The sequence below is a fragment of the Schistocerca nitens genome, chromosome 12, assembly GCF_023898315.1.
Source record: "Schistocerca nitens isolate TAMUIC-IGC-003100 chromosome 12, iqSchNite1.1, whole genome shotgun sequence".
In the NCBI taxonomy this organism is placed as follows: domain Eukaryota; kingdom Metazoa; phylum Arthropoda; class Insecta; order Orthoptera; family Acrididae; genus Schistocerca; species Schistocerca nitens.
The window spans coordinates 17,183,751-17,207,723 of record NC_064625.1 but is presented as its reverse complement, the minus strand read 5'-3'; the positions used below and the strand labels follow the sequence as shown (position 1 = coordinate 17,207,723).

Here is a 23,973-nt window from a genome sequence, read left to right as displayed (position 1 = left end):
AAAAACCTTTATATGCTGAATTTACAAACAATGGCACCAAAAACCGTGAATTTTCATTACAATAGAAAAAATTAATCTCTAACAACTGAATTCAAAATTTTGAAAATTCCTATGTTAAATTGTAGCCAATACTCCAATAAATAACCTGTAAAAAATTCAACTTCCTAGCTGAAATACTTTATGAGAAAACACACAATTTATGAGTGCTATTTTAACATTGGAAAGATAGGGCTTTTGAGATCCCCTCAAATACTTTAGCAGTTTTCTTTATTGTGCCTGTCTGTGACTCAACACCAACTCTGTATGATATGTGGCAACCAATTTATTCTTTCCATATTGTTGTTATTCCACCCTGGACTTTCCATTCTTTGATTTTATCAAAGGATTTGTCATTTTTTACTAATATTGTGAGAAGGAAAGTTGATACTCACTATATAGCAGAGATACTGAGTCACAGGTAGGCAGAACAAAAAGACTTTCATGGTTAAAGCTTTTGGCCAATGGCCTTTGTCAACAGTGAAGCCTAGACTGATCGTAATTATCCTACCAACTTGTATAAAAACAAATGTGCCGTGCCCTATCTTTCCAGTCTCCCACCACCTCCCAAAGACCCACCGTCCGGCCACAGAGCACCATTTCACTCTTAACTCAGAACTACCCAGGACTGGAGAAACTTAATTTCATTCTCTGCCAGGGTTTCGATTACCTCCCGTCATGTCCTGAAATGAGAAATGTCCTGTCCACCCACCACCCCCCCCCCTCCCATAGTGGAATTCTGCCGTCCACCAAACCTACACAATATACTGATCCATCCTTACACAACCCCTGCTCCCAATCCCTCTTACCTCATGGCTGATACCCCTGTAATAGACCTAGATGCAAGACCTGTCCCATACACCCTCCCACCACCACCTACTCCAGTCCAGTCACCAACATCAACTATCCCATCAAAGGCAGGGCTACCTGTGAAACCACTCATGTGGTATACAAGCTAAGCTGCAACCACTATGCTGCATTCTATGTAGGCATGATAATCAACAAGCTGTCTGTCCACACGAATGGACACCGACAAACTGTGGCCGCGAAACAAGTGGACCTCCCCGTTGCTGAACATGCCGCCAAACATTATATCCTTCATTTCCATGACTGCTTCACGGCCTGTGCCATATGGATCCTTCCCACCAACACCAGCTTTTCTGAATTCTGCAGGTGGGAACTTTCCCTGCAATACAGCCAATGTTACCATACCCTCCTGGCCTCCACCTCTGTTAGTCGCTGTCCTCACCCATCCAGCCCCTTCCCTGCTCCCATTCCATCACTACACAGCCATCATTCCACCACCACACCCAGTCTCTTTAATTTTTTTTATTCATTTTTTTAAAATTTATTTCTCTCCATTACCGCTACTTTCCCCCTCCCCCGTCTTCCCCCCCCCCCCACCCCTCCACACCTCTCCCCTGGCCACTGACAACCTGCAGCACTTCACTGTCTGCCATCCCCACCATACTATCCCTCCCCCTCCCCACCCGAGCCCCATCCTTACCCCTACCCAGTGGCCACTCCCATCACGCACCGGTGTCACTGCTCGCAGTGTGCTTTCAGTTGCCCGAGTCTGCAGTCGCGTGTGAGAGTCGTGTTTGTGTTTGCGTGAGTGTGTGTGTGTGCGCACGCACGTGTGCATATTGTTGACAGAGGCCATTGGCTGAAAGCTTTAAGTGTGAAAGACTTTTTGTTGTGCCTATCTACACTCCTGGAAATTGAAATAAGAACACCGTGAATTCATTGTCCCAGGAAGGGGAAACTTTATTGACACATTCCTGGGGTCAGATAGATCACATGATCACACTGACAGAACCACAGGCACATAGACACAGGCAACAGAGCATGCACAATGTCGGCACTAGTACAGTGTATATCCACCTTTCGCAGCAATGCAGGCTGCTATTCTCCCATGGAGATGATCGTAGAGATGCTAGATGTAGTCCTGTGGAACGGCTTGCCATGCCATTTCCACCTGGCGCCTCAGTTGGACCAGCGTTCGTGCTGGACGTGCAGACCGCGTGAGACGACGCTTCATCCAGTGCCAAACATGCTCAATGGGGGACAGATCCGGAGATCTTGCTGGCCAGGGTAGTTGACTTACACCTTCTAGAGCACGTTGGGTGGCACGGGATACATGCGGACGTGCATTGTCCTGTTGGAACAGCAAGTTCCCTTGCCGGTCTAGGAATGGTAGAACGATGGGTTCGATGACGGTTTGGATGTACCGTGCACTATTCAGTGTCCCCTCGACGATCACCAGTGGTGTACGGCCAGTGTAGGAGATCGCTCCCCACACCATGATGCCGGGTGTTGGCCCTGTGTGCCTCGGTCATATGCAGTCTTGATTGTGGCGCTCACCTGCACGGCGCCAAACACGCATACGACCATCATTGGCACCAAGGCAGAAGCGACTCTCATCGCTGAAGACGACACGTCTCCATTCGTCCCTCCATTCACGCCTGTCGCGACACCACTGGAGGCGGGCTGCACGATGTTGGGGCGTGAGCGGAAGACGGCCTAATGGTGTGCGGGACCGTAGCCCAGCTTCATGGAGACGGTTGCGAATGGTCCTCGCCGATACCCCAGGAGCAACAGTGTCCCTAATTTGCTGGGAAGTGGCGGTGCGGTCCCCTACGGCACTGCGTAGGATCCTACGGTCTTGGCGTGCATCCGTGCGTCGCTGCGGTCCGGTCCCAGGTCGACGGGCACGTGCACCTTCCGCCGACCACTGGCGACAACATCGATGTACTGTGGAGACCTCACGCCCCACGTGTTGAGCAATTCGGCGGTACGTCCACCCGGCCTCCCGCATGCCCACTATACGCCCTCGCTCAAAGTCCGTCAACTGCACATACGGTTCACGTCTACGCTGTCGCGGCATGCTACCTGTGTTAAAGACTGCGATGGAGCTCTGTATGCCACGGCAAACTGGCTGACACTGACGGCGGCGGTGCACAAATGCTGCGCAGCTAGCGCCATTCGACGGCCAACACAGCAGTTTCTGGTGTGTCCGCTGTGCCGTGCGTGTGATCATTGCTTGTACAGCCCTCTCGCAGTGTCCGGAGCAAGTATGGTGGGTCTGGCACACCGGTGTCAATGTGTTCTTTTTTCCATTTACAGGAGTGTATATAGCATCTCCGCTATATAGTGCGTAGCTACTTTCCTTCTCATAATATTGGTACATTCCATACTGGATTTTCCATTGTTTCATTTTTTACTAATTTTCATGAGTAAGATAATTTTCAGTCTTCTGTCCACATTTTCTGTATTTTTTTCTGTATTTTAATCATCATTTTAATCAGATGGAAACCCAGTTCTAAGCAAAGAAGGGAAAGCAGAAAGGTGGAAGGTGTATATAGGGGGTTTATACAAGGGCGATGTTCTTCAGGACAATATTATGGAAATGGAAGAGGATGTAGATGAAGATAAAATGGGAGATATGATACTGCGTGAAGAGTTTGACAGAGCACTGAAAGACCCGAGTCGCAACAAAGCTCCGGGAGTAGACAACATTCCATTAGAACTACTGACAGCCTTGGGAGAGCCAGTCCTGACAAAACTCTACCATCTGGTGAGCAAGATGTATGAGACAGGCGAAATACTCTCAGACTTCAAGAAGAATATAATTATTCCAATGCCACAGAAAGCAGGTGTTGACAGATGTGAAAACTACCAAACTATCAGTTTAATAAGTTACAGCTGCAAAATACTAACGTGAATTATTTACAGACGAATGGAAAAACTAGTAGAAGCCAACCTTGGGGAAGATCAGTTTGGATTCCGTAGAAATATTGAAACACGTGAGGCAATACTGACCCTACAACTTATTTTAGAAGCTAGATTAAGGAAAGGCAAACCTACATTCCTCGCATTTGTAGACTTAGAGAAAGCTTTTGACAATGTTGACTAGAATACTCTCTTTCAAATTCTGAAGGTGGCAGGGGTATTATACAGGGAACGAAAGGCTCTTTACAATTTGTACAGAAACCAGGTGGCAGTTATAAGAGTCGAGGGGTATGAAACGGAAGCAGTGGTTGGGAAGGGAGTGAGACAGGGTTGTAGCCTATCCCCGATGTTATTCAATCTGTATATTGAGCAAGCAGTAAAGGAAACGAAAGAAAAATTCGGAGTAGGTATTAAAATCCATGGAGAAGAAATAAAAACTTTGAGGTTCGCCGATGACATTTTAATTCTGTCAGAGACAGCAAAGGAATTGGAAGAGCAGTTGAACGGAATGGATAGTGTCTTGAAAGGAGGATATAAGATGAACATCAACAAAAGCAAAACAAGGATAATGGAATGTAGTCTAATTAAGTCGGGTGATGATGAGGGAATTAGATTAGGAAACGAGACACTTAAAGTAGTAAAGGAGTTTTGCTATTTGGGGAGCAAAATAACAGATGATGGTCGAAGTAGAGAGGATATAAAATGTAAGACTGACAATGGCAAGGAAAGCATTTCTGAAGAAGAGAAATTTTTTAACATCGAGTATAGATTTAAGTGTCAGGAAGTCGTTTCTAGAAATATTTGTATTGAGTGTAGCCATGTATGGAAGTGAAACATGGATGATAAATAGTTTGGACAAGAAGAGAATGGAAGCTTTCAAAATGTGGTGCTACAGAAGAATGCTGTAGATGGGTAGATCACATAACTAATGAGGAGGTATTGAATAGGATTGGGGAGAAGCGAAGTTTGTGGCACAACTTGACTAGAAGAAGGGATCGGTTGGTAGGACATGTTCTGAGGCATCATGGGATCACAAATTTAGCATTGGAGGGCAGCATGGAGGGTAAAAATCGTAGGGGGAGACCAAGAGATGAATACACTAAGCAGATTCAGAAGGATGTAGGTTGCACTAGGTACTGGGAGATGAAGAAGCTTGCACAGGATAGAGTAGCATGGAGAGCTGCATCAAGCCAGTCTCAGGACCGAAGACCACAACAACAAATCATGAGGGTGTGCTGAAGAGTAGTACTTTTGAAATTTTATGTGATAACTCTTAAACCTTTTTAAATGAAACTAATGTGATTAACATCGTACATCTTAAGTCTTCGTATCTACATATTTGCAGTCCTCTACCACTAGAGGGCTCTGAATTAGCATGTAACGTGGTGCTGTGTAATGTAAATATGCCAGTCTGTCGGGAACAGTGTGCTGTAGTACAGATTGAAATTTGAAGTCATTCACACACGGAGCACCCTCTCCTCCAGCACGACAACGGCAGACCGCACACGAGCGCTGCAACGTCTACAAGAATCCTTCACTTCGAGTTCACTGTCATCGATAATCCCCCATACATATAAACTTGCAGCATGCTGCACGTGAAAAATATGAGGGTCTCCACAAAGTAAATTCCGTTTCTATCTGCGGCAGCACTACAATCGCAGTTCTGAGCGGTCGCGGCGGTTACTCTGACTCGACGAGAAGACGTGTACACCATTTTCAGATCGCTGCTGCCTACTTGTGCTTTGTAGTGCTGCTTTATAATGTCAGGTGTGATTGAAAATGCCACCGTGTGTGAAATCGTATCTGCGATTCGTTCTCTAAATGCAAAGAAAGTTAAACAAAAGGAAATTCATTGGGAAATCTGTGAGGTTTATGTATAAAACGCTATCAGTGATTCAATGGTTAGATGTTCAATGAAGGACGTGATCGAGTGCACGATGAAGAATGGTTACTGATGAGCTGGTTCACACAATTGAAGGGAAGATTAAGCACAACTGTAAGTTTACACTTAGTGCCCTCGCTACCGAAGTTCCGCAAATCTCATGATCACTAATTCACGAAATTGTTACAGAAGAACTGAAATTTTGTAAACTTTGCTCACGTTGGGTACCCATAATTCTTACTGTACAACACAAAAAAACCACAGATGGGCAGTGTACTTCAGTTTTTGACATCCTACAATGAAGAAGGTGGTAGTTTTCTTTCTTGGATAGTCACGGGGGATGAGACTTGGGTATCGTACGATGTCTCTGAAACAAAATGGCAACCGATGTAATGGAGGCACACTTCATCCCCATCAGAGGTTACACCTAAGCAAATCTTGACACCTTGAAAAGTCATGTGCATCGTTTTTTGGGACAGAAAAGGCATTTTGCTGATCGATTTCTTACTACGAGGCCAAACAATCAATGTACACGGTTACTGTGAGACCATTAAGAAACTGCACCGTGCAATACAGAACAAGAGCCAAGGATTACTGTCAAAAGACGTTTTTTTCCCACGATAATGCCTGACCTCACATGGCAAATGTACCACACAACTCCTACGGGAATTTCATTGGGACCCGTTTGGTCATCCTCCGTGCAGCCCGTACCTTGCTCCTAGCGACTTTTGTCTCTTCTTACACCTAAAATCTGTCCTTGGTGGTCAACACTTCAATGATGATGATGAGCTGAAGAGCATGTTACCACACGGTTGAATACACAGGCAGCAACCTTCTATGAAGAAGGCATACAAAAACTTGTGCCACGCCATGACAAGTGCCTACAACATTTCGGAAGCTATGTAGAAAAGTAGGTTAACAGTTATAGATTTTTGTACAATAAATATTTTTTCTGTATCTGTACATGTTTGTTTTATATAACCAAATAGAACTTACTTTGTGGACAACCCTCGTAGGTCCAAAACTTGTCTTGTTATTGAAATAAATGGTTGTAACTTCATCATGAGTTGCATTAAGAAGTATCTATTTTTTTTAAATTATTTCTTAATGGTTACTAGTTTCAGACACCTCTGTCTATTTTCAAACTATCTGTGCTGTAAGTGTGGCAGATACAGGCGATAGCCCATTTACAGAAACTGCCCCTGCAGTGGTATATGGCAGACTTAACAACGGCAAGTTACACCACACAGGATAAACATTAGAGTTCTCTAATGTTGGCCATATATTGCTTTGATTACTGCAGGGGCAGTTTCTATACATGGGCTATTGCCTTTATCTGTCACACTTACAGCATGAATGGTTTGAAAATGGACACAGGTGACTGAAATCAGCCGCCATAAAGAAATAAAAAATAGATACTTCTCAATGCAATTTATGATGAAGCTACAGCCAGTTATTTCATCCCCATACAGTCCTGACTTGATTCCATCTAATTTTCACCCTTTTCCAAAACCTGAAGAATACCTTTGAGGACTTCAGCTTGATAGTAATTAAATGGTGCAAACAAAGGTGAGGTTGTGGCTCTGCCAACAAAAGCAAACATTCTACAGTGATGGTATCAAAAACCTGGTCTCATGTCGGGAGAAATTTATTCGTCAGCAAGGTGACTTCATTGAGAAATAAATACATAAACATAAAGAATAAATATGCAGAATGTTAAAAACATTTGTTCTGTGTAAAAAAAAAGTTAAGATTCTTCACATAAGAAATTTGGAGGCATTATTTTTCAGCATGCCCTCATATGTATATGTATGAAGTCTTATTTGCTTTTACCAAAGTGTATCATTAGCCACATTTCTGGGAGTTTCATTGCCTTTTTGGAATTTAAACCCTTTAACCTAGTCTATGTGAAACAGACCAATACTCATCTCCTCTGATAGCTGTACAATAAGCAGTTGTGCAACTGCAACATCACTATCTGATCACAAAACTGCAGCAGTTGCCACCAGAATAAGCATTTATCACTCTCATTCCTATGCAGTTATCTGTGTTGACATACTTACTGATTTTCAAACAGTGTAAGTTATAATATCCATTCCTTTCAACAAAGCTTTGAATATACACATAGATTACCAACGAACACAATAAGTCTTAATTATATCGATGCACAAGTTTCATATTGCACACTTTTAAGAGAGAGAACATTAATCTTGCACTTTCAGTGAAGTTGTCATTTGCAGTATGGCAGCAATGTGAAAATAGTTTTAAATCATTTATCAAAATTATCTGTATCATCATACAGATGATTGGAAGAAAGCTTAAAAGCCAAAACTGCTATGTGAGAAATAGCCTACTAGTGTCTTAATACATCTGCAGTGTTCTGATAATTGATGTTAAGAAGATACAGTTCGCATATTTCCTGAAGAAAATTTAAAAATAGCAGTCACTGCAGTGAGTACTAAGAGTACATTTCTATGCCTAAAAATATTCTATGGATGTCTACAGCATGCTTAGTTAATTCCTGTATGGATTTTATGTCATTTCAAGAAATGGTTTTCAGTAATATGAAGCATAAAAGATAAGATGCAAAATTAGAAGACTCAGCCAAGCAGAAAACATAGCCAATATATCTGTTCCTTTCTGTTCAGCAATTTTTCAACTATGCTCAATCCTCAAGAAGGTCAGAGCCAGCTAAGAAGTACTCTGTTTTCATAAAGTCTCGTGCAATAGCTAATATGTGTACAAACATGTAAGCACCAATCAAAAAGTCTCAACACACACACACACACACACACACACACACACACACACACACACACACAGAGAGAGAGAGAGAGAGAGAGAGAGAGAGAGAGAGAGAGAGAGAGAGAGAACTATGTTGATGGTATTACCATGTGTGTCCAAATAGGACCAATGTGCAGTTATTCTTTACTTGGCTGCCAAAGAACAAACACCAGTTGACATCCATCAGAGAATTTGGAATGGTGTGCCAAGTTCCTTGTTGGTCTTAATTTCACACAAGACACTGTCAACTCAAATGGGACACACTTGAGCATCTGCCCTACAGTCCTGATCTCTCACAATGCAGTCATCATCGTACCTTCAATCCCTTGAAAATGACTCCAAGGGTCAATGTGTAGAAGGCAGTTATGGATTTCTTCATGCACCAGGACACATTTTGTCAAATACATATATCCAACATGGTGCATCAGTGGGAAGGTAGCCTCAATGCTCAGTGATTTTGCATTATTGGCATAGCGGTTCTGGGCTGTACGGCCTTTAAATGGAAATTTCTTGCTGACACTTTATATAATCAAAGAGAATTGACATACCTCATCAGTCTTCAAATGGGCTGAATAGGAAGAGTTTCTTTAAATGATAACACTTGACACACTTTACTTTCAATACAGAAAAGATGAAACTTTGTACGCTGAGCGAAACATGAAGCAAATTATGAATTAAAAAGTAAATATTATGTGAAATGAACATCTTACTTTACCACACTGTGACCAAGTTTTATTTTTGTAGACTTTTTCATTTACTGCATTACTTTTCATTGCAGTGGCTGGATGAAGAACATATCCAATTAAATCACATAGTACATTCTAAAACATTATATCTTAATAGTTGCTGAAGTTTGACATCTTTCTTTGTATGCAGTTTACTTGCAATTTTTTAAATGTTAACAACAACAAACTAACAAGCTACTGCTCTAAGACTGAATCAATCATTCATTCACTCTTTAGAAAAGGACTTTAAACAAAAACTACAATAAAAGAAAATATAGAAAAAACTTATTCTTACCCAGTTCTCATAGTCATATACATTAAGAGAAAATGAAAATCGTCTTACCATTCAGAAAAGGAAAGGGGAAAGTGTTGTGTCTAGGCAAGACAGCCTAGACACAATGAGAGGAAGCCGAAAGGCACGCGCTTAAACTCACGCAGGCTGGCGTGAGGTCTGAAACAGGATACGTAATGAATGCTATAAAGAAAAGTATGTAGCTTCGGGAATACTTAACTTTAATCCACATTTGTAGAATATCGCTCTTGATACGTTAATAGAATCTCAATATCAATTGAATACGGCGCCTTGCTAGGTCGTAGCAAATGTAGCTGAAGGCTATGCTAACTATCGTCTCGGCAAATGAGAGCGTATTTGTCAGTAATCCATCTCAGGCAAAGTCGGCTGTACAACTGGGGCGAGTGCCAGGACGTCTCTCCAGACCTGCCGTGTGGTGGCGCTCGGTCTGCAATTACTGACAGTGGCGACACGCGGGTCTGACGTATACTACCGGACCGCGGCCGATTTAAATGCTACCACCTAGCAAGTGTGGTGTCTGGCGGTGACACCACAGAAAGGATTTTGGTGAGGCATAAATCAAAATGCTGACAGTCGTGGTTCAGAAAACTTCATCAGTTAACAGCAGAAAATACATCAGACAGTAAGTCATGGATAAAGTACACATAAACTGAAAGAACCAGTGTGGGAAAAAAAGACTGGAATCATTAACATTGTTGATAATTAGACCACCACCAATACCAAATGATGAAGTGGCAATGGCAGAGAGACACCAAAGCACGGGGTTATAAAAAAAAAATCAAACAAAGAGAAAAGTGGAAAGAAAGTTAAATTAAGTAGAAAATTGCATTATTAACAGGGCAATTACTTTGATGGAGCTTACACTCCATCTCAGATGGACTGTAGACTGTAACACCAGAACTTTAATATTTACCCCCTTTAAAGTGTCAGTGTTCACATTTCTATGAACGGCATCCCAATAAGACAATGTTATTTTTTAAATGATGTGAGATGAGCATGGTGATATGAAAGTCATGCAAACATTAACCAAAATTTCTACATAACACACTATCTTTGATTTCTGACTGTGGCATGCTGAGTTTCTGTCTGGACTTTGCTAACAAGCAATTAACAAATTACAGAGACACTCTGGTGTTATTTCTGTGATTGACTAGACATGTAATGAGTTCTTATCTGAAGTTAATTAGATGCTTAGTTAAAAGTCAGCAGTCTTGTAGAACTCTGAATTCCTGAAGTTTAATGATTTATTAAAATCAGAACAACATAGATAAAAAAGAAGAGATGCTGAGTCACAAATAGGGTCAAAGACTTTCTATTTCACCTTCATCTTAGGACATATAGTTCTACTATATAATTTTATGATGATGTACCTTCTTGATTAAAATGTTCTGAAGTAAAAACAATTTCTTATTTGGATCTCCAGGCGGGGTCTGTTCAGAAGGATGTTGTCGTTGGGAAAATATAAATTGATATACTACAGGTCACAGTGCATAATGTTAAGATCCCTTAAATGGGTAGAAAATAAAGAGTGCAGACAAGATGATAACAGATGATTTCAAAATAAAAGAAAGCAAAAAATTAATGGGTAGGTCAGGTAGATAATGAAGAGGTACTGAATGAAAGCAATGAGAAAAATTTATGGCATAACTTGACTAAAAGATGGAATCAGTCGATAGAACACAACCTGATACATCAAGAAATCATTAATTAGATAATGAAGAGGCACAGCTGAGGGACAGGCTGGTGGATGTAGTTGGAGATTTATAATGTTAGAAAGTTATCAAGGCTAATGACAGTAACCAGTTTTCAGTGGATGTAGTTATGCACAGATAACGAAGTTTGCACAACACAGACTAGCACAAAGAGCTGTTATCAAGCCAGTCATATGACTGACAACCACAACAACAACAAGAGATTTCACTATGTTTTTTACAAACATGCGTAACAATCCATATTACTCTGACAACTGAACCAATCAGCATACCCAGAATATCAATGTCAGCATGGAATCTGTAAGAATTCTGACTGAAATGCACTCTGACAGCCAGCCAACACCTGTACAGACCTGGGGCGCAGATGCACGTTCCGTCGACAGGTGAGCACACGGCATCATTTTGGCAGTCGCACTGTCGGCTACAGCCCTTCCCGTACATGAGGAGTGGGCATGGCCGCGAACACTTCTTGCCATCCCAGCCTGCCTTGCAGTCACATAGTCCTGTCCATGGATGGCACCTGCACAAGAATTACCAGCTGCCAAAACCGAAAAACATAGCAATAAAACATTTCAGTGTAAAATGAAATTGTTGATGCATTATGAGACAGAACTGCTGGCAAAATCGAATTTTTGGAAGTTCTGCATATGCATTAGAGGTGCAAAACTTCCTCTGCCATGACCATCCATAAATGGTCAATTATGTGTTAAAACAACTTTATTGTTTAATTTACTAGTAACTGAAATGGACAAAAATGTGCAAGTGGACAGGGAAGTGCTGTCATAAATATGTAGAGAATAACATTTTATATATTCCATAACATGTTTTCTGTTTTAACTACTAAACCACCAATTCTTTAAAGAAGCAAAATCGCTCATAATACAGCTTTAAATGCCTGATTAATTTATGAATGAATGAATGTGTGAAATACTTGACATTAAGCATGTAAGACAGAAAATGTTTTAGGAAATGTTTGAAGTAATGCTTAAGGTTGATTGAAAGTCGCTACTACAACCTCTCATTATGAAACATTTGATGAATATAGTATGGGCAATTTGAGTTCCATTTTAAACAAAAGCAAATTTTTGGCTTCCTAACATCTATGACATCATATCTCCTGAATGTAGAAACTTTCAGCAAACTGTTGTTAATAGATCTGGTAGCAAAAAACTAATAAATTAAAATGTTGTGTCGGATGTTAAAGTTTTACTTCTGATTAAACTGGCACTTCACCTCATTTTAGGATTATTGTGACTATGACTTGACTAACCCCACTCCACACATGCATAACTAGGTGATATTTCCGTGTATAACTCGAGTTGTCAGTACATGCTATGCTGTGAGCAATGCAACTCCACATGCTGCTTCTCACCACAGTTCCCTTAACAATTATTTATCATTGGAGGTTTTAAAATAAATTCTCAATTCCCTTTGAGTAATCATCATTTATCACTGAGATACTTTCATAGTTCTTAGTATCCCTGTTCATTCTAGGTTACATCTCTTGTATAGTCCACTGTCATGTGTTTAACAGCTGCATTTTTACATTATTATCAACATGAGGATAAGGGACATTTATGCTTTATTGAGGAATGGCTTCCATGTCTAAAAATTCAATTCCAGGTAGGAATATCAACAATGTAGGAAAAGACAGATTGCTGCTTTTCGTAAAGAAGACATCAGGTTGCAGACAGGCATAATTAAAAGACAGTTACATAAAGCTTTCGGCCACAGCCTTCATCAGTAAGACACACTCACACAAAAAAAGCTAGCATATCTCATGCACACACATCCGCCAACTCAAGCATCTCAGGCCGTATGCGTCTATCACGTGGGATGCAAGTGGGCAGGGAAGAGGAAGGGATAGTAGTGTATGGGTAGGGGAAAGACAAATGCTGTTTGGTGGAATGTGCAAGAACTAAGCTGCCAACAGATGCAGCATCAGGAGGTTGTGGGGCAGGAAGGTGGCGAAAGACAGGCGGATGCATTGGCAGAGGGCTGCAACAGGGTGGGAGATGAGAATGGGGAGGAGATGATAGGACAGAGGGGGTGTAAACTGTTGAATGGAGGGTGTGGGAAAAGTATGTTACCGTAGGTTGAGTTTGGGCTAATTGCGGGAGCGGAAGTTCAGAAAATCTGGTGGTGGAGGGAAGGATCTGGATGGTTCAGGTAGTGAGGTAGCTACTGAAATCAAATGTGTTGTGTTCAGCTGTATGTTGTTCCACGGGTGGTCTACTTTGCTCTCGGTCACAGTTTGGCGGTGGCTGCTCCCCCTGGTTGGTAGTCATACCAATATAAAAAGCTGTGCAGTGATTGCTGCAGAGCTGGTAAATGACATGCCTGCTTTCACAGGAGACCCAGCTGCTCATGTGGTAGGATAAATCTGTGACAGGACTGGAACACAAAGTGCTGGGTGGGTTGACCTGGCAGGTTTTGCAACCAGATCTTCCACAGGGATATGATCCTCGTGGCAACAGGTTGGGATTGGCAGCGACATAGGGATAGACTAAGGTGTTGTTGAGGTTGGGTGGGTGACTGAACACCGCTTTAGGAGGGGCAGGCAGTATCTCTTGTAGGATGTCCCTCATTTCAGGGTACAATGTTAGGAAATCAAAGCCCTGGTAAAGGATATGGTTCAATTGTTGCAGTCTGGGGTGGTAATGGGTGATGAAGGGAACACTCCTTTGTGCCTGGTTCTCAGGGGTGGTGGGAGGACTGGGGGTATGAGAGGAAATGGCTCAGGTGATCTGTTTGCAGACTAGGTGTGAATAATAGTGCCAATCTGTGAAGGCCTTGGTGAGACCCGTAGCATACTGAGCAAGGTAGTTTATTTTTCACAGCAGATGTGCTGTCTCTGGGTGGCCAGGCTGTATGGGAAGGGTTTTTTGGTGTCAAATGGATGACAGCTGTCAAAATGCTGGTACTGTTGGTGGTTCGTGGGCTTATTGTGGACAGAGGTGCAGATCGAGCCATCAGAGAGGAGAAGGTCAACCTCTAGGAAGGTGGCATGCTGGGCTGAGGAGTACCACATTAAGTGGGTGGGAGAGGTGTTGAAGTTGTGAAGAAACGAAGATAGGGTGTTATGTAATAAAAATTTGTGATATAATTTAACTTATGTAGTTCTACAAAACGTTTCTTGCATTTTCTTTAGGTTAGTTGTTTGGCATGTGAGGATTTGACTTTATAGTCAAGAAACTAGTTGTGAGCCAATAGGAGATCAATAAAACTTCTTACAGCAGCTGTTTTGGTTATTTATCATTTGAACGGACTGTGAATTTTTGGAAGCCACTATGTGCTATCTTATCAAACATTAGATGACTACTGTCTGGGTAATTTGCACTCTGTTTTAAGAAACGCTAGTTTCTCAGTTACCTAAACATTTAAAAGATATCTCCTGAAGCATGCATTGTACAATAATATGGTTTTTCAGGTAAATTCAGTGGTACATGTGGATACTGTCTGCATAATGTGCTGCAAATAGAGCTATCAATAGAGAAGTAACCAACTAAAATGTCACGCTTGATACTGAAGTTTTGTTGCATGAACAGTGAAAACATAGTAAGCAATAATCTTTTTTAACTGTGTGAGAAGTGTCAGCAAAAAGAAGTATCAAAAATGTTTGAAACTATGTGTAAAGTTTGTTGGAAGATGCTAAGTTTTTTTGTTTCATTTTGTTTTAGGGCACAAAAACAAATGGAGTCATACGCGCTCAAGTCAAAACTACAGAACATGAATGCAGAGTGGAGTTAAAAAACGACTATACGTCAGTCCAAATCAGTGGCGGATACAGAAAAACCTCAAGGAGGGGTCGCTAAAATATCTTGAGCTACCTGTACTTTTACTGTAATAAAAAATAATTTAGTCACATGCAAAGTTTAAGAAAGTTTTATTTTAACTGATTATACACATATACAAGACAATGCCATCTTATAATATAAAAAAGTTACAATTGTTGTTCTCTTCCTTAAACTATGAATTCTGTGCACCTATTCTTCCTGGCAAATTGGTTAATGACATCATCAACAGGACAATTAATGTCAGTGTGAGTGTTTAACAGACCTAAGGCATTGATACCTATGTGCCAGACAGAAACGTATAAAATATGACGACACGGACACGCACGCTACATAGTAAAGTACAACCACTCAGTAACTCAATTCAGCCAAGTCGACTGACAAAAGGAATGAACGAATAGCATGAGCGTTGACTGGTGGGGATAGCACAGGTGGCAATGCAGACAGCCCCACAGGGGGAAGTGCAAGCCCCGTGCACCTTCCGTATGTATCCGCCACTGGTCCCAATTGACGTAAGAGAAGACAGCTAAAAACAGGGTCAGAGAAAGGGCTAAAAACGACACCACACAGAAATGGAGGTCCAAAACAAAAATTAAATGGCCTTCACCATACTGCTTAGATGGGTAAAAAGTAAAATGCAGTTGACAGCGCACGCATCATTTGCTAAAACAGCCAATAAGTCAGACAGTAAACACAAGCAGGAACGTAAATGGTTAATAAATGGGCATTCACTCGGGCTGTTGCTGACAGTTATCACTTTGGCACAATGTGTACAAAATGGTGGGTAGTGCCACCTATCAAATGATGATGGCTAAGAAAGCAGTGCCCAATACACAGCCAAGTTAAAATGACCTCCTGGTAAGTGACAGTTTTCCTGGACCTGTTGTACTAAGGGATGGGTGATGTGCAGCGAACAGAGACTTTGAAGGGTGCTGAGACGGTTTCTATGTGGACAAGGAAAAAAATTCCTGGATTTTCCCCGGATTTCCGAGCTAAGAATACAGTTTCTCCCAGACGAAAACACACATTTCCCTGTTATTAAGTGACAGTATATTTTCCCTCGGAACTGTAAAACTTATCAATCCTTTTGAATGGTTATGTTTTTATACACAGGTCTAGAATTTCCCGGCACTTTAGCAAACGAAACTCAGGGAAGAAAAACCCTTTCGGAAAGATTTTTGATTTGCAGCAACATGTACGCTGCATATTTTTGTATTACGAAAGTATAAATTTGAATTCCACCAAATACCGCATGTTACTTTCTGAACCATTGTAATTGAGATAGTGATGCACTTTTGTAAGCCAGTCATAGCTCATGTCACGTGCTCTCGCCAGCCCACGACAGTGGATATTCAGACCCAAGGACATGTGATATAGTCAGCAAATAACAACAACACTGTTAAGTAGCGCAGATACACAAACAGGAAAAGTTAATGTTTTAAATTAATATACGTAGTGTTGCTACAAGAAAAGCAAAGCTTTCACATATAACATTGGTCTCTAAGGTTAAGAAGCTGCAAGAGAAGCTAAGCTTTCACATATAATGTTTATCTTTTTTGCATGTGTTACACTTTAAGATATATCACACAAATGTGCCAGTAAAATTTTTAGCCGAGTCCAGTGACTTGTCCTCAAAATTTTCCACAAATAAATTAGCTCCCACAGAGGAGAGAGAGCTTCCCGTAGCACTACATCAATTTGCTCACAATAACTACATGAATGTCTGATCTTCTGGGCTTGAAATACTTCTAAATGGCTCGTCATCAAACGCTCTGTGGTTTAAGAAATTCATCGTACATTCTCACACATAGTTCAACTTGCGTAAAAGGAAATTTGCTTTGAAAATCACAGTGGTAGGACAGTGGTAATTCAGCAGCTTCAGCATACATACTTTCAACTGGGCTGGTGTAAAAGGCACCGGTGGCTGAACGGATGCCATGATGGTGGATAGCATTGAGACAGTGTGAGAGGGACATATGTGCAGATGCATAAACAAAGCACCCATAGTCGTGTTTCGAATGGACAAAGGAATGGTACAAATAGAGGACGGTGGTTCGATCTGCACCCCAGGAAGTACCATTAAGGACACGTACGACATTGAGGGACCACGTATAGCGGGCTGCCAGGTCAGACACATGGGAGGAGTAAAAGAGTTTCCTATCGAGCACGAGCCCCAGAAATTTCATAGTTTCAGCGAACGGAGGAGTGACAGGCCGAAGATGTAAAGATGGTAGGTGAAATCAGTTATGCTGCCAGAAATTCATACAGATGGTTATGTCAGCGGAAAACTGAAAGCCACTGTCAATGCTCCAGGAGTAAAGATGATCAAGACATCGCTAAAAACTCCTCTCAGTGAGACAGGTCCATGGGGAATTGCAATAGATGGCAAAATCGTCAACAAAAATGGAGCTGGAGATGCCCAGAGGGAGACAGGCTCTTATAGGGTTAATGGCGATAGCAAAGAGAATGATGTTCAGGACGGAACCCTTAGGCACACCAGTTTCCTGGATAAAGGTGTCCAACAAGGCAGAATCCACATGCAGCTCGAAAACTCAGTCTTTTAAAAATTCCTGTTTCTTTCAGAAGCCCCACATGTGAAGAGTATGTAAGATACCAGCTCTCCAGCAGGTGTTGTAGGCCTTCTCCAAATCAAAAAACAAGGCCACAGTCTGGGATTTCTGCAGAAAACCATTCATGACATGCGTGGAAAACGTAACAAGGTGGTCAACTGCAGAACACCGCACTCAAAATCCACACTGTGCAGCATTATTTAATTGCAGGACTCGAGCCACAATACCAGCCAGGCATGAATCATATGTTCCATCACTTTGCAAACACAGCTGGTGAGAGAGATGGGACGGTAGCTGGAAGGAAGGACTTTGTCCTCGCCGGACTTAGGTATGGTATGGCAATGGCTTCACGCAAAAATTTGCGCAATGTGCCCTCTACCCAGATGTGGTTGTACGTATTAAGCAGGAATCGCTTGCCTGCAAGAGAATGGTGCTGGTTGGTTGCATGTAGTCATATATAGCCATCCAACTAGTACTAGAATATGATTCCACTGTATGATCAGCCTCATACTGGTTGAATTTTGTAATATTGTTCAAGTTTGCTTATGTCTCCTACAATGAGCACACTGAATTTAACACAAAAATCAACACTAAATGTTCTGTGTGCAGCCCGGAGTGTGTGCTATGGGCACACTTGGCAAAATGACACTATTGTCTCTAAAGTCATGTGGTACACTGCTCCTTGCCACTGCACATCGCCTCACCACCAACCGTCATGTGTTCATGTGAGCAAACCACACCACTGCACATATTTTTATATTTTTATCATAACACACAGAACATTGATTCACTTGAGAATACAGCCTGGGGAAAGACGACAGAGAGAGAGAAGGGGTGGGGGGGGGGGGGGGGGGGGGAGAGATAAGAAGAAAAATGGTGTTAGTTCAAGGCAGAATCTTTTTGCGACATACTTATTAATCATGGAATGTCTGCACAATCTAAAGTGTTTTGCAAGCAGCTTTGTTAGCAAATTGGCTGCCACAGTGCTCACCACATACTCATCGCAATACAAGCTGACTGACTTACATATCAGTGTTGTGGGGGTCACATTCGCAGACACTCTTGCAGCCTGGCCCAAACCATCCCTCACGACACACCCGGTGGGAGCAGTTGGTGTCCTTCCAGCCATCCGGGCACTTGCAGGAACCGTCAACAGCTGAGCACTGCATGCCATTGTTGCAGATGCAGTTCTGGGAACAGTTGGCACCGAACATCCCCACTGGGCAAGTCTCCAGGCACTGCGAGACATCAGGTCGAAATGAGACATGCAGAAAGGTATCAAAAAGTGGAACTATGACAGATTGTCTGGGTTATCTTACAGTGACAATAAATTACACATGAGCAAACAATTATCTATATGATTAACACCATACAACTAATGCTTCAGTGACTGCTGTGCCTTTACGGCAAGGAAAGTACCCTAGCTCAAATGGTTGAAAGCAAATAACTATTATTTTAAAATATGAAGATGTATATTGTACCACCCATCAAGGTAGTTTATCTGAAGAACTTCACACACTGCATTTTACAGGGTGTTGCAGCAAGTCAAATGATTTTAAAACTGTTATTGAGAGCGAATAATTGACTTTATTTACTCAAAGAACACACAGTAAACATAAAAGTACTTAGTTTTCAAACCGAAAAAATCTAAAAATTCTATATTTTCCAAAAATAACGTCTTATAGATGCCCACCATCCCTTGGCAAGCACTCAGCAAGTCTTCTGCTGGCATCGCCCATTACCTGTTGGAAAGTCTCCACAGGAATTCGTTGTATTTCTTCCTGAATTTGATATTTCAGTTTCTGGATTGTGTGGTGCTAAAGAACTAATGCTTGTCATTTCAAGTAGCCCCACAGAAAAAAAATCGCAGGCTGAAAAGTCTGAAGATAACACGATTGGTTCCTCACAATTGCCGTAGTTGGTGCTACGTGACCGGTAGCCACATCTTGTTGAAAGAATGCATGTTTGTTCACAGCCAGAGGAGCAATTGCAGAAGCTAAGAAGTTTTCCTATGTGGACATGGTATCCCCCCCAACACAGTTATAGCATTTCACATCTCATCTTCAAAGAATTAGGGACCAATAATTGCATAAGACAATATCAGACATCACATGGTAACTCTTGATCTGTGGATTGGTTTCTCATGGATTTCTTGCAAGTTTGTCTTAGACCATTAACAGAAATTTTGCTTAGTCACCTGACAGTAAGTTTTTAAGGAGATACTGATTTCCATTGATCCCCTACAGAAGTATCTGGCATAGTACTGCTCCTGTAGTACGTGAAGAATTTGAATCTTGCAGGCACAGAAATGAAGACCTTTCCCTAAGATACAGCAAGCACTGTGGTCTGGGAAACCAAGTGCCAGGGAATGACAATCCACAGGGCAGTGTGAACTGTGTTTGATAGCCTCTCTTACTGCCACTATGTTCTCGGGTGTACGGAGTGTTTTTCTGCTACCACCTCTTTTATTTACTACAAAATATTTGATCAATGAAAACAATAAAGTTTTGAAAATACAATGTAATTAGATAGATGAAAAATCTTCTCACAAAGCGGCGGCAGGAGAAAACACACAAAGTTTAAAGATATGTGCAAAGCTTCAGAGCCCGTGCCTCCTCCTCCTGGCAGAAAAGTTGAAGGGAAAGGAAGAGAGATGAAAGAAAAGCACCAGAAGGGAGGGGCAAAAGCACCAAAAAGGTGTGGGGGGGGGGGGGAGCACCAAAAGGGAGGCAGGGGAAGCACCAAAATCAAAAGGGAGGGGGGAAAGCACACATCTGTGCTTGTCATGTTTGTAAACACAGAGCAATAAGCGGTTACGTAATCACTGAGGTCAACGCTCACACAGAGAGCTAACACTAAGGAGAATCACAACTAGGCTTTTGACAAGATCGATGTGTAGCGGCTTTGTGTGAGGTCACCCACGACTAATTTTTTTACAGTTGTTAACATCTTTGACGTCCAGTGACACAAATTCAGATTCATTTATTTTACGATTATTCCTGGTCCTAAGAACCAAAAGCATCAAAGACAGGTAATACAATTTACCCGTATCTCTATTGTAGACCTCTCCGATTTGAAATGTCCAATAAGCAATGACATCACAGCTGTCGAACGATACCAGTCCTGCCACTTTATCGACTTCAGGTCCACGTACTAGAGCAACAGTGACCCAGCCACTACCTTGCTGATTGGCATCATTGTCGCTAAGGGTAAAGTTAGGAACTCCACCACAGAACATCGATGGACCGTGCAGGATGACTTGTGCACCTACATAGTTCTCGGTATTGATAACAATATTGTCTATTGCTTTATAGACTGTAAGGCGGGTATGCCTTCTCCTTTGATAATATCGTGGCACCTTCTGCGTGAGCAGTCCAATGTTGTTACTCGAGCTTTATAGACTGTAAGGCGGGTATGCCTTCTCCTTTGATAATATTGTGGCATCTTCTGCATGAGCAGTCCAATGCTGTTGCTCAAGTGGCTGCACAAAGACTGACACCTTCTTAAAATGCACCAACCACTTTTCAGAAAGTGTTGTATGAATGCATTTGTGATCAGTAGTGAGCACACTTGACACTCATCTTGCACAAATCTTTCTAATTTTCAATTCCTGGTGCAAGATGTGACCAACATGTTCCTCCAATACCTCTAGAGGATTAGCAATTTTGTTCACCTTTATGAGCCGATCTTCCAAAATCGTATCGTGCACTTTGTTGAAGATTTCCAGTGTGCTTGCACTTTTTTAATATCCTTTACATGGATCATCTCAGATGCTTTCACGCCCATGTTTAAAATCAGCCGCCCATTTCTTCAGGTGAAAATTGAAGGTGAAGAGCTGCCATACACATTTACAAGCAGCAAATGAATTTTTGTCACTGTTAGACATCCTTTTACGAAGAATTTAATCACTGTGTGATATTCTGTATTTTCCCATTTTCAACACCATGCACACCAGAACTGTTTCGAACAACTGCCTATAGTCAACTTCTGCCTGGAATGACTTGAAATTTATGAGGCATCTACCAACAGGTGTAGCAACATAGGGGACGGAAAAGCTACACAACTAGTGTTGCAATGTCTGGGGAAGGCTGAGAACCTTCAGGCAGCTCTTGTATTTCCATTCTTGCCTCTAATAATGCAGTGCTACAAGGATTGGAGCAGTCAGTGCCACCAGGGACAGAAACAGCTGCTTCTCTTCTCTGACAAGATTGTAGTGTGACTGGAAACATTTCAGTACTTAACACTGTGATTCCTAGTTATCGTGGAGAGAGCACTGGAAAACATGTTTTTGTCCATTCTGTCTGCATGCAAGCACACATTCAAAGAGGAATTGCGTCATTTTAGTGCAATTTCTAGGTCACATTCAAAGGGGATTGACGTAATTTTAGTGTGATAGTTACAGTGTGCTGCAGAGAACTAGTATGCGCTCACCAACCACCACTGAATAATAAATTAAAACATGAAGTCTGGTGTTAAAGTCTTACTGCACAAATGGCATAAATGTAGTATGCAATAAATTTGTTTCCTTTCATTATTTACTATGGTGACTCAGCGAGACACTGTTTCAAAAAGTTTTGAAATTATATATAAGTTTGTTGGAAGTCACTAACCACTCTCTTTCTCAACTACTAGACGAATCAGGGCTGCATAATTTGCACACTGTATGTTATGCTACCACAAGGTGTTGACACAGTTTCTAACTGCAATTCTTATCTTATTGTGTTACATCTTTAATGTATATGAGTCATGTCAAAGTACTGACCTTGCTAGATCAGAGTGAAGCTGTAGTTTTTCAGAAACACAAGCTAAGCAGCTGGTCTATGTATTCAATGGAAACAATCAATTCTTGACAGAATAATGTAATTGGACGGATAAAAAAATCTACCCACCAAGTTTCGGCAGAACACGAACATAAAATAACGTTATAATTAGGCAAGCTTTCAAAGCTCCTTCAGGCAGTAGGGTTGAGGGGGAAGTTGGAGGGGTGAAGGAAAAAGACTGGAGAGGTCTAGGAAAAGTGGTAGACTTCAGGAAAACCACCCAGAACCACAGGTCAGGGGAGACTTTCCCCCTCATCCTGTCTGGTAAGTCTCTCCTGATCTACAGTTCTGGGTGCTTTCCTGAAATCTACCCCTTTTCATAAACGTCTCCAGTCCTTTTCCTTCACACCTCTTCCTTCCCTCCTTTTCAACCTGCTGCCACCACTTGCTCAGTAGATTTTTTTTATCTACTCAATTACATTATTTGGTCTAAGTATTCGATATCTGAGTGCTGTAGAGGTTGAGCAGAGGGAGCTGATTTGGAGAGAAAAGTTGCAGACAGACCCCAAGGGTTGCTCGGGTATCTGCCACATAACTAAGGTCACCAAGAGAGGCTGCACCAAACTGAGCAGTTTAGTGCCCCGGGGCACTGACACACGCAACACAGGAAGTGGTGGACTCTGTGGCCAGTGGCAACATGAACAGTGAAATAATGGAAGTTTCATCCATTACTTGCAGTTCAAGGATCTTATATTACTGTGCACGGATTGGCAAGGCATCTCTGAGAACAGAATATGGTGCAGCTCACATTTGGCTACATGCTGAGACAGACGGTACTTGAATCTGGGGAATCAGTGAAGTGACATTTTTGCCACATGTCTGTGCTCATAAAAATAATTAAAGAATGTTAGTTCTGTTCAATACAGACAGAATCTGACCATCAAGGAAGTAAGACTCTTGCCTTACTACAGCTGATGATTGGGTAATTTTATACACTATGTTCAGTTTTGCTATCTTGTACACATAAAGTCAGAGAGAAAGAGTAATGTTGTCTGCAGTTTTGAGAAACAGACCGGCCAAAGGGATGAGTAGTGCTTAAGAAGTAAACTGTTTTTAATGAACAAGTTTAAATTAAATGTTGAGTGTATAGTTTATATTTTATACAAGGGCGATGTACTTGAGGACAATATTATGGAAATGGAAGAGGATGTAGATGAAGATGAAATGGGACATAAGATACTGCGTGAAGAGTTTGACAGAGCACTGAAAGACCTGAGTCGAAACAAGGCCCCGGGAGTAGACAACATTCCATTAGAACTACTGATGGCCTTGGGAGAGCCAGTCATAACAAAACTCTACCATCTGGTGAGCAAGATGTATGAGACAGGCGAAATACCCACAGACTTCAAGAAGAATATAATAATTCCAATACCAAAGAAAGCAGGTGTTGACAGATGTGAAAATTACCGAACTATCAGTTTAATAAGTCACGGCTGCAAAATACTAACGCGAATTCTTTACAGACGAATGGAAAAACTGGTAGAAGCGGACCTCGGGGAAGATCAGTTTGGATTCCGTAGAAATGTTGGAACACGTGAGGCAATACTAACCTTACGACTTATCTTAGAAGAAAGATTAAGAAAAGGCAAACCTACGTTTCTAGCT

The 23,973-nt window shown here is 41.7% G+C and overlaps 1 protein-coding gene across 1 annotated transcript in view; it reads right to left on the bottom strand.

Moving 5' to 3' along the window:
• The window catches only part of LOC126215324 (protein draper-like), a 131,347-nt gene extending 112,625 nt beyond the window's left edge, over positions 1–18,722 (bottom strand). Inside the window, exon 1 of the mRNA XM_049942006.1 lies at positions 18,575–18,722. Coding sequence (XP_049797963.1) covers positions 18,575–18,722 — 148 coding nt within the window. The remainder of the gene's footprint in view (positions 1–18,574) is intronic.
• Between the last annotated feature and the right edge of the window lie 5,251 nt (positions 18,723–23,973).